The sequence below is a fragment of the Capricornis sumatraensis genome, chromosome 4 (assembly GCF_032405125.1).
Source record: "Capricornis sumatraensis isolate serow.1 chromosome 4, serow.2, whole genome shotgun sequence".
Classification (NCBI taxonomy): Eukaryota; Metazoa; Chordata; class Mammalia; order Artiodactyla; family Bovidae; genus Capricornis; species Capricornis sumatraensis.
The window spans coordinates 45699186-45711152 of NC_091072.1; the positions used below are offsets into that span (position 1 = coordinate 45699186).

The 11967-nt window shown below is 37.1% G+C and overlaps 1 protein-coding gene across 1 annotated transcript in view; it reads right to left on the reverse strand.

Annotated features, from left to right (window-relative positions):
- TSPAN8 (tetraspanin 8) overlaps window positions 1–11724 on the reverse strand; it is a 35025-nt gene extending 23301 nt beyond the window's left edge. Inside the window, exons 1-2 of the mRNA XM_068972240.1 lie at window positions 11665–11724; window positions 2292–2354 (exon numbers count right to left, since the gene is read on the reverse strand). Coding sequence (XP_068828341.1) covers window positions 2292–2354; window positions 11665–11724 — 123 coding nt within the window. The remainder of the gene's footprint in view (window positions 1–2291; window positions 2355–11664) is intronic.
- Between the last annotated feature and the right edge of the window lie 243 nt (window positions 11725–11967).

Here is an 11967-nt window from a genome sequence, read left to right on the forward strand (position 1 = left end):
TAGGGAGTAGAGACAGAGTACAAGAGTCAAAATATAACTCAAGATGACGTCTAGCTCTATTAACTCATTCTTATCCCCAGATTTGGAGTAACTCTCTCAAGGACAGCTCTTTAATACATTCAATGTGTGTAATTTCTGAGACTAAACACCAAGTTTGTTTACCAGAAGCAGTGGGGGGAAATACAGCATTTCCACATCTACCAGAAACACAATAAAATTTTTAAATGAAATACAGGTTGCACACACATCTTTAAAAAAGGCCAAAGTGAAGTGAAGTCGCTCAGTCGTGTCCGACTCTTTGTGACCCCATGGACTGTAGCCTACAAGGCTCCTCCCTCCATGGGATTCTCCAGGCAAGAGTACTGGACTGGGTTGCCATTTCCTTCTCCAGGGGATCTTCCCAACCCAGGGATCGAATCTGGGTCAGGGATCGAACCCGGTCAGAAATTGAACCTGTGTCTCCCGCATTCCAGGCAGACGCTTTAACCTCTGAGCCACCAGGAAAAGCACCCTCTAAATCAATGGCTATTAATCTCTATGCTTATTTATGAGTTCCCAAGTCAGACATCAGTTTCTCAATGATTCTATACATCTTTGAATACTGTTCTTGGCTCAAATTTCAGAATCCAAGGACATCCAGAAGTCACAGTTATATTTATCAGTATAAAACAACAAAGTCCAGATGGAGTAGAATGTTACCAACTCATTGTCACACCTGTCTCCGACTCAGTGTCCTCACCATGGCGAGGCTCAGAATGAAGATGTGCTTAATCACCACTGTGGTTTTCTGGGTTCTCTAATGGTAGAAAGCAAATTTTAAAGGAAAGAAAAGGAAAAGAAAGAAAGAGGGAGGAAAGAAAAGGAGGGAAAGAAAGAAGGAAAAACAAGAGAGAACCAGTGAGAGAAAGAGAGAAGGTGAGGAAAGAAAAAAAAAAAGAAAGGTCCAGAAAACCCACCCATTTTAGGAAAAAGAATAAAAAGAGATGTCAACTTGCTTTTTCTTTCAACTAGGTTATTATGTCTAATAGCATATAATTGCACGACGGTCAAATAAGTTTTAATAGATAATGCATTACCTGAATTTTTGTTTTAAGAATATCTTAATACTTATTAGATAGGAACTGATAGTCCTCTTAAAGAGGAAACTTTACCTGGGCAAACACTTTGAAATGGCCCTAGAAGTAGAATATGTGAGCCTGAACAGTGGTGAGAATCCAGATAAGAAGAGCACAAGGTAACTGCCCTGCAAGAGGTAAGAATCATAATCTCAAGGGCGGGACATCCCTGAGAAGAAGGGAGACAGGAGAAAGGGAGCAGGGAAGTCAGGAAATGGTGCCAGGCACCTGTGCTGACTAAAATTGACAGAACAACCCCACATACACACACCCTCCCCCCCCACACACTCTTTCCACACTGTGACACTGTGGTACGGAACAGAAACCACGTGTATGGAAATAAAGACTAGAGCCAGAATTAACTGTATGAACTAAACTTCCTCCAGACCTGCAGAAATCCTGATAAGTGCTTTGGCAGCCATGGAATGGCATGTGGTGGGAGAAATGGGATCCTTCTAATCTTATCTTGATGTCAGGAAGTTGGACATCACCAGTCAACTGCTGAGTTACAAGGCTATGACCAGCCTTTTACTGTTACAAAGGATTACCCTCAACACCAGCTGCCCCAAGTCATTACAACTCTCTTTGAATTTTGCTGTTAAAACAGTTAAAAAAAGAAATAAAACAGATTCAAGTAATTCTTCTCCAAGAAAACATCTTACCATCTTTCCTTTTGGAGCACCACCTCACCCTGGGAATCAGCCAAATTAATTGTCAATGTCTTGTACAAAAATTTCTCTTGGTTGGAGAGGCAAAGCAGTCTATATCCTGTAGATAATTTCAGGCTATCTTTTATTTATTTATTTATTTATTTATTTATTTATTTTGGTGGAGAAAGTCTTAGAATGAACTTCTTTTTTTTTAATCAGGCTATACTTTAACAAATAATGAAGCAGGCTTATTTCTGCTTTGGCCCCTTCTCACCTCTACTTTCAATGCAATCTTCCTATTTGGGGAGTAACATCTTCATTCTCCAGAAGGACTCGTTAATGCCTAACACAGTGCCAGGCACACAGTGAGTAATCTTGATTAACTAAATTATAAAATCACTTAGCACAAATAATTATGTGAGGCAGTTAGGAAAATGCTATAAAAACATTTTATTATTACTATCATTACTTTCATCGCTATAAGAGAAATAAACTACTTTGTCAGTGGAATAACATATTTATTTACCTCTTGACCAATTTTCCCTGCTCGTATTGAAATAGCTACAGAAAGGATAATGGCACCACATAGCTGCAGAAAAAAGGAAAAAAAATGTTAGACTGTGCCTAAGATAAACTAAAACTCTAATTCCATACAACCCTAGCCATCTGGTTATAATGGTTTATCATTAATTCTACCATTATAACCTAAAAGACATAAATGAGGAATACTTGTGTATAGATGATTGCTTGAATATTCCACTGTAGTTGGAAAGTTTGGTAAGAATAATCTGTTCCCCATCCACAGTCATTCATAGGTCTAGAACAAGAAGTCATCTTCACTATGGGGGACAGGAAAGATGGTTTTCCATATTTCAACTCTGTTTTTGCTAGATTTTAGCATGCAAAGGGCTTCCAGGTGGCATAGTGGTAAAAAAAATCCACCTGTCAATGCAGGAGACACAAGAGACCTAGGTTCAATCCCTGGGTCGGGAAGATGCCCTGGAGTAGGAAATGGTAACCCGCTCCAGTATTCTTGCCTGGAAAATTCCCTGGACAGAGGAGCCTGGTGGGCTAGAGTCCATGGGGTCACAGAAAGTCAGACACGACTGAGCACACACATGCACAATCACACAACATACAAAAATTATGTCATAACAATTTTAAGAAAAAATATCCTTATGAGGCCTCTGGGCTTATCTCTCAGAAGCTGTCTTAGACCTAAAAGGAAAGGTGTAACTGATAATCTGATTCAAGTCAGATATACAGGCAATAGTAGAATATTTGACAAAATTTGCAGCTAAGCAACAATGGTTTATAACACTTTTTGTGCCCAAACAAACTCTTTAAAATAAGCTCTTTAAGGTAGTAAAGCTTACCCAGAGAAGAGGAACGATGAGGAACAGTATTTAAAGTCTTAAGTTCCTGTAATGACTGTACCAGATTATTTAATTTGGACCAAGGCCAACACATAAAATGTGAAACACATTTTACTTTAGTGTAAGAAAAAACCTTGTTTTTTAGGTTTGGGTTTTTTGTTTTGTTTGTTTATGATGTAGATGTTATAGCCTTAAAAAAAAATCAAAGACAAAGATGTTGAGAACAAGCTTGGTAATCGACAGACACAGCAGTAGACCTTAGAGGAGTTTCCAGACTATTCTGGCCTCAGGGTGCTCTGACAGAGAAATGCCTGAGTCCTCCAAACCCCCAAATGATGAGCTGGTAGCATCATTGCTTTCATGCATGCTTGGGCTGTATGCTCCAAACCCCCAAAGAGCTGTTTCACTTAATGGCTTTTCATTACATTTGGTGTGGAAGCAGACTCAGTGCTTTGTGAAAGCAATAGTAAGTGCAATGAGTGACTAAACCTATGCTCCCTAATAAATCTCAGAAACCATCTAAATTCAAACATTTCATTTCAATAAAGAAACTGGAATCTCCCAAGAGATAACTGTCACATGGCGAAAATCCAGTACCACTCCAAATTTAGCCTTGACCTTACTTCAACACAATAAACACAATGGGAAACCAAAGCTTTCTACCAGAGAACTCTTTGCCAAAGCACCAAATAACCTATACAATTTAATTATCTTATAGGTGCACACACACACACACACACACACACACTGTAAAACACAAAACATTGAAAAAACAGCTTTAGAGTCTGAAAACCCTTCTTACTTCTTTTCCTTCTTTCTGCTAAATCCTAATTTTATTTGCAGATGGAGATCAATACTCATTTTAGCGGTTCTTGTTAATAAATAAATCTGTAAGAATTTATGTCAAATGATAATGAGACCCTCTGGGATTTTTAGTAATTTTATAACAGTTGGATTTTTATTTGTTATTTCAATTTGTTGACTGACATTTTTCTTTCTTTCTCTTTTTCTCCCTTTCACAAGTAGATTTACATTAATTGTCTTAATAGTCACTCTGACTTTCAGCTTTAACTGAAAATAACATTAATTATATGAATAGTTATTATGATTATATTTATTTGAGTTTTTAATGAAATTATGCATGAGACAATTTTAAGAACTACATAATTTATTAATTAAATTAATTAAATGTAACTTTTATATCAAGAATGATCAATCTAGAGTCATGATTGATACTAACTTGTTTTATCCCAATTGTAACACTGACCTTCATAATAGTTCTTGGAGCCCTTTCTCCAGTTTGACTTTAAGCATTCACTCTTGATCTTTTTATAATGCCTTAAATAATTTGGAGTATGACTTAAAAAATAAGCATCCAAGTCTGTCCTCCTCTCTGTTGTTAGGATTGTAAAAGGAAATGAGGTGATACGTTGGACCCCCACAGTGGATACTAAGGAACTTACTAGGGTTCTTCACCCACTTCACCCCCCTTTCTGGTTTCTCTTTGAAGAAAGTCATTTTTGTTGCCACTCAGCTCTCCTGAGACATCTTTCTTTTTATGAAATTAGGATGCAGTTGGCCTGAACCAGCATTCTACAAAATTAGGTAATTGACACTTGCTTACGAGTATGCTATGGACTGAGTTATGTGCCCCCTAACTTTCTATGTTGAAACTCTAATCCCCAAAGTGACTATATTTGGGGTATGTACCCAAAGTGGAGTGAGCACCTCCCTCTAGCCCCACAGATTCCTTGTCCCATGAGGTTGGAAAAGGATAAGAGTAGGGCTAAAATACTATCACATCAGATTCCAGTATTTTTAAATTAAAAAGCAATTTGATTGTTGGAACTGGAAAAATAGCATTAATTGAATTATTATTGTGTGTCAGTCCTTAGTCACAAGCTTTCATAAAGTAGATTAGTTAATCTTCACCATTGATCCTACCACATAAAATTACCATCACTGAACAAGTGCAGAGACTGAGGCAAAGAAAAGTCAAGGAGCATAGGTCTTTACAACTGTTGCTCTTACACAAGATATCTCATCTAGAGATTGTAGGTCCCACCACTATGCTAATGGGAAGAACAAGGTCTTTTCAGGGAAGTTAGAAACATCTAACTGAAATCCATAACATCAGAAAGACTTCATTATCAGGAAAACAGGCCACAAAGTAACGTAGATTCAGGATTTGCATCTCAGTCTGTTAGTTTCTTCAAAATCCACTTGCTTTCCATTCTTCTAATTTATAATAAAAGAATTTCTGACTTATCATAATTCTTGCCATCTTATTTCTTCTTCTGTTTCAAAATCCAACGTTGGAATTTACTTCTCACTAAAGTAACGTTCAAAATTCTCCAAGCTAGGCTTCAGCAATACATGAACTGTGAATTTCCTGATGTTTAAGCTGTTTTTTGAAAAGGCAGAGGAACCAGAGATAAATTGCCAAAATCCACTGGATCATGGAAAAAGCAAGAGAGTTCCAGAAAAACATCTATTTCTGCTTTATTGACTCTGCCAAAGCCTTTGACTGTGTGGATCACAAGAAACTGGAAAATTCTGAAAGAGATGGGAATACCAGACCACCTAACCTGCCTCTTGAGAAATCTGTATGCAGGTCAGGAAGCAACAGTTAGAACTGGACATGGAACAACAGACTGGTTCCAAATAGGAAAAGGAGTACATCAAGGCTGTATATTGTCACCCTGCTTATTTAACTTCTATGCAGAGTACATCATGAGAAACGCTGGACTGGAAGAAACACAAGCTGGAATCAAGATTGTGGGGAGAAATATCAATAACCTCAGATATGCAGATGACACCACCCTTATGGCAGAAAGTGAAGAGGAACTAAAAAGCCTCTTGATGAAAGTAAAAGAGGAGAGTGAAAAAGTCGGCTTAAAGCTCAACATTCAGAAAACGAAGATCATGACATCCGGTCCCATCACTCCATGGGAAATAGATGGAGAAACAGTGGAAACAGTGTCAGAATTTATTTTTTTGGGCTCCAAAATCACTGCAGATGGTGACTGCAGCCATGAAATTAGAAGACCCTTACTCCTTGGAAGAAAAGTTATGACCAACCTAGATAGTGCATTGAAAAGCAGAGAAAAGGTCCATCTAGTCAAGGCTATAGTTTTTCCTGTGGTCATGTATGGATGTGAGAGTTGGACTGTGAAGAAGGCTGAGTGCTGAAGAATTGATGCTTTTGAACTGTGATGTTAGAGAAGACTCTTGAGAGTCCCTTGGACTGCAAGGAGATCCAACCAGTCCATTCTGAAGGAGATCAGCCCTGGGATTTCTTTGGAAGGAATGATGTTAAAGCTGAAACTCCAGTACTTTGGCCACCTCACGCGAAGAGTTGACTCATTGGAAAAGACTCGGATGCTGGGAGGGATTGGGGGCAGGAGAAGAAGGGGATGACAGAGGGTGAAATGGCTGGATGGCATCACTGACTCGATGGACGCGAGTCTGAGTGAACTCTGGGAGTTGGTGATGGACAGGGAGGCCTGGCGTGCTGCGATTCATGGGGTCGCAAAGAGTCAGACATGACTGAGCGACTGAACTGAACTGAATGCAGAGTGGCTTCATATTGCTATCTCATAAAACTGCCTATACAATGATGGCTGAAATACCTGTTTCTTAAACATTTATTCAGCATTATTCTGAGTTCCTTGTATGTATGAACCCATCTAAACTTCACAACAGCCCATAAAGTTAAAACTATTACTAGTCCCATTTTATAGATAAGGAAATGTAAAGCTCAAAGAGGTTAACCAATTTCCCTAGAGTCACACAACTGATGATGAAACAATTGAGGTTCAGCTCTTGACCTCTGGGCTCCAGGAATTTTGTCATTGTTATAGTTCCAAACTAACTGCATAGTGGTAGGAAACCATTATATTTACAAAGTTCACACATTTTCCTCATGGTCAAGTTTTAACGTGGGGGACTTCATCAATCAGAATGGAATATAATCATGCCTTATTTTTCAGGGATCTCATCTCATAGTTATGTCTACTCTGTTTTGCTTTTGTTTAGTTACTAGTCATGACCGACTCTTTGAGATCCCATGGCCTATAGCCCACCAGACTCCTCTGTCTATGGGATTTCCCAGGCAAGAATACTGGAGTGGGTTACCATTTCCTTTTCCAGGGGATCTTCCCAACACAAGGATCAAACCTGCATCTCCTGCATTGGCAGGCAGATTCTTTACCACTGAGCCACCAAAAGCCCCTACTCTGCTATAACTGTTTTAATTGCTCTCGGCACATCCAATCTAGAGGCCCAGGTACCATATAAAATGCAATGATGACATTGAAATGTTGGTTTCTGAACTCTCTCAATTCCTGACATCCTTCTGCTCTCTTCAAAACTTTTCATGTGTCAACTTCCTTCAGCTGCTAACACATTTGGTTTTATAACCTGGCTCCTCCTTCTCGCCTTCTCCCATTTGGGTTAAGTAAATTTACTTCACTCTGCTTTCTTTCATGAAAAACCTGCCTTTCCACAATTTCTGCCTCTGGCAATGATTTCACTGTATCTGTGTGCTACAGGCCTGTGTTCCATGCTTGTTGTCATTATCATTGTTTAGTCACTAAGTTGTGTCCAACTCTTCTGTGACCTTGTAGACTGCAACCTGCCAGGTTTCTTCTGCACCAGACCCCTAAGATACTCCAAGCATCCAAAACACTCCTAAGCCAGACCTAAGAGGACCATAAGAAAATGTGGGCAGTTTATCTGTTTCAACACAATAGGAGAAATAGGTTTTACACCTATCATTTACCTATTCTCTACCATACCTCTCATTCACTCTAATTTGCATCAAACTCTAGCATGAGTGATTAAAAATTATTTTTAGTTTCACTTATTTTTCTTAAATTGCTTATTCTAACCAATAGAAATGACTGCCCACTTATGTGACATGTCTCAAGTTCTCTCACAAAAGAAAGTGGTATGTTAGCTTAAATGACCATATGCATATGTTGGAGCTATTTCAACATATGGCCCTGCTTTACAAAGGCTTAGCTTCTCGAAAGTTACACCAGAAAGAATGCATTTGAAAACACAAGGTCATGGATATCTACAAGAAAACCACATCAGTGGGACTGTAAAATATTTGCTTAAGTAAACATTAGAAATGTGACAAATTGCTAATTTCCTATGAAGGATCGTAAAACTCCAGCTGAGAACTCTGGGTTGGGAGTACAAGGGAGAATAGAATAGGAATAGTTTCCTAACCTCACAGACTCCTCCTGCTCTAACTTTTGAATGAAAATATTGATGTCCTCTGTTGGCTGAGAAGTTATTATCAGCCTTTATGACTGTTGGGAAGATCCCCTGGAGAAGAAAAAGTCTACCCACTCCAGTATTCTGGCCTGAAGAATTCCATGGACAACAGTCCATGGGGTCATGAAGAGTCGGGCATGACTGAGTAACTTTCACTTTCACTTTTCATGACTGTTGTTCTTACTCAAGATACCTAAAGACTGTAAATCCCACCACTATGCTGACGGGAAGAACAAGGCCTTTTAAGGGAAGTTAGAAACATCTAACTGAAATCCATCCCATCAGAAAGACTTGATTATCAGGAAAGCAGAGACAGAGGTAAATATAAAATAATCACAGCTTTCCAGGAAAGCAGTGACAATGTTCGGGTACAGCATGTGCAGATGTCTACAGCTCACCTTGTACGCTCATTGTAAATTTATAATCCTGAACTGTAACATACCCATTTCCTAGACTGTCCTTTTCATTTCAGTTAAAAATTCAGATCTCTTTCAAATTCCTAATAAGCAATTTAATGAAACACTGACCTCTTATGTATTTACACTAGTCATCAAAATTTTGCATGCTGTTTTTATACAACAGGGATATATTTTGACTATTTTATAATTTGAGGATTGTTACTAGTTCGAAGACTCTGAAACATGTTATTAAAATAGAAACATATTTATTAGCATATTTCTATTTCAGTTTGTTTAAATGGCTGGTATATATTGTGTATCATAAAAAGACAATGACTGCAGCTTTTTAAAAACAGGTATCAGGACTTCTTAGAGAAATAGCCGATTCCAGGTCTGAGGCAGGAAACAAGAAAGTGAGCCTGGAACATCTTATCATCCTAAATAGTGAAGAAGTTATCAGAGTTATTAGGGCCATGCAGAAAGGACTCAGGAGCCAAACTGAAGATGCTCCCATTGCCAAAAATTGAATAAATTACACATCAGTGAGGATAAGAATGGTGATAGTATTTAACTCTATTATTTTTTAAGGATATTTAGAAAACTACTTGCTTATTACTGCTGTATGATAACAGAAAATTAACTCTTCATTTTGAAATCTGTTGAGTAAAGAGTAAAAACATTTCTACTTCTATCTTAAAAAATAAAAACTGGGCACTAATGTTAACCAATTAGTAAATACTAAATCTCTTCTTGTTGAAAGTATTCCAGCTAACAAATGAAGGGAATGATAAATATAGGATATCACCACTCCGAGACGCTTAATGAACTAACAGGTTTAGGTTCTTAAGCACCAATAGCTACTAACATCTCAAAAAGAGAGATGGTCAGAGAGTATATACCTTTTGATGAAAGAATAAAATATTACTTATAAATTAGTTATCCCCTATATATCCCAAATAATAACTTGAATCTCATCAAATTGCCAAATGCAACTACAAGTTAAAGATAATATAAAAGACAAGGGAACATGTTAAACTATACCATGGATGTGCAAACAGCAAAATCCAGATCATGGAAAATATAAGACAAACCAAACATGCAACTATATAAAGTTTCTGGGGGAAGAGTGGGGAGATGAACCTAGATGGAGAACCTAAAAATGAAAACTGACATAAAAGATATATAAACTCATCGCAGTGTTTGGACTTTGTTTGTATGCAGATTCAAAGAGGAACATTTGTGAGGCAACTGGAAATTTGAATCTTGAATAGATACTTGATAAGCAATTTAAAAATTGTTGTTAATTTAGTGTGATGGTTGCATTTTTTTAAGAGATTCTTTATCTTTTAAATTTATACATTAAAGTATTTACAGATGAAATGGCATATCCAGGATTTGCTTCAAAATAATATGCGGGGGGGGGGGGGGAAGTATATGAGGATATTGATGGGGAAAGACTGGCCAAGGATTCATGGCTCCTGGGCTTGGCTGATGGGACTGATTACCCTTTTATATTTTGTGAATGTTTGAGATTCTCCATAATAAAAACTTAAAAGCAAAGCCAACCAAAACACATAGGCATTTCTTTGTTTATATTCTATTCTCAATGTTTAATCAATTTTAAATATTTCAAAGGGAAGAAATTGATCAGAACAAACTTCTAAAATCTGGCATTGTATTCATGTGCCTCATTTAATATTTGCAAAAGCAGCCCATTTTTCTAAAGAAAAGAGGAAGCACAAAGAACAAAATTTCTTTATTTTATTTATCTATATTCTGTCTTATTTACTTTAACAATATATCGGTTGTACTCATTAGGACTACTGACACTGAAAGTCATTCTTGGCAGTAAGACTGTATGCATCTACTTAAGTTTAATTAAGAATATCGTTATTTTAATAGGAAATAGAAATTTACCAACATGTAGATACCAGCTGCCTATTTACCAGGTGAAAAAAAAAATGAACTTTCTTTTGCTTATATTGTATAAGTCATTTTTCAATATAGTACACAAAATAATTTTTTTATTTAAGCATTTTGGGCTATTTCTACTGACTTACTTTTAAACAATCTTTAATGGCACCACTTATATTACAAATGACAACATCAATTTTCCAACATCCCAATCCATATCTCATTTTTCCATTTTTCAGTGTTAGATGCTGCTTATCAATCTGTTATTTCTTATGTCAGTAGACTTTCAAGAGAAATGTAAGAGTTGGTTAAAACACAAACTTTACTGATTAAAAGATGAGGTGATAATACATCAAAATACTAGCTTTAAATTTCTGATTCAAAAGCAGTGGCTTAGTTTAATCTTTCCATGATTAAATAATTTTATTGTTTCTCTCCCAAGTTTAGAATGACCATTGTTTCTTCTTTGGACCTTTGAAAGTGATCCTCTTCTGATGTCTTTACACGCTACCATTCATCTGTTTCTAACCCAGGTGTCAAGATTAGAATTATGGAATTGGGCTCCAGGTGGAATCAGATCAGATTTTTCAGAGAGTCCTTAAACTAAGGACGACTGTGTGATATACAACTAAGAACTGTCCTCTAGTTAAGGGATATTTTTTTCCTCTGTGATTGTTTTACAACAATATCAAAACATTTTTGAAATATTTATCCCCACAGAACCTGAGGTGCCCTTTTTAGGGTCATTGTCTCATTTTCAATTACTGAAATAACCAAAGAAAGAACAAACAGGTTCTAACAAGTTAATGGAAAATATATTCTCCTCCTCCTCCTATTTCTCTAGTGCAGTCTGTTCTCATTTATGCTATTTGTATCAAGATCCCCTTTCTTGCATAAAATTGATAATTACAAGAAAAACACTTACCCAGAACACAAAGTTGAAGATAAACATAGAACATTTTATACAGATGTTTACACCTGCCATGTTGGAAAAGGCTCAGGAATCCTGATACTGTGAGTTTAACTGTTTCTTCTAGGATTGTTCTGTGATGGCTCTGGAGTAATTTGCCTGCAGAGATTTCTGCACTCACAGCTTCAAAGCAAAAATAAAAAGCAAAGAAGTGGAGGGGGGAGAGTGATAATCTGGTTATTGAAGTGGATAAAAAGAATTAACCCACACATTTAAATATCACAAAGACTATCTCTAGGCAGGTGTGTTCTTTTGCTT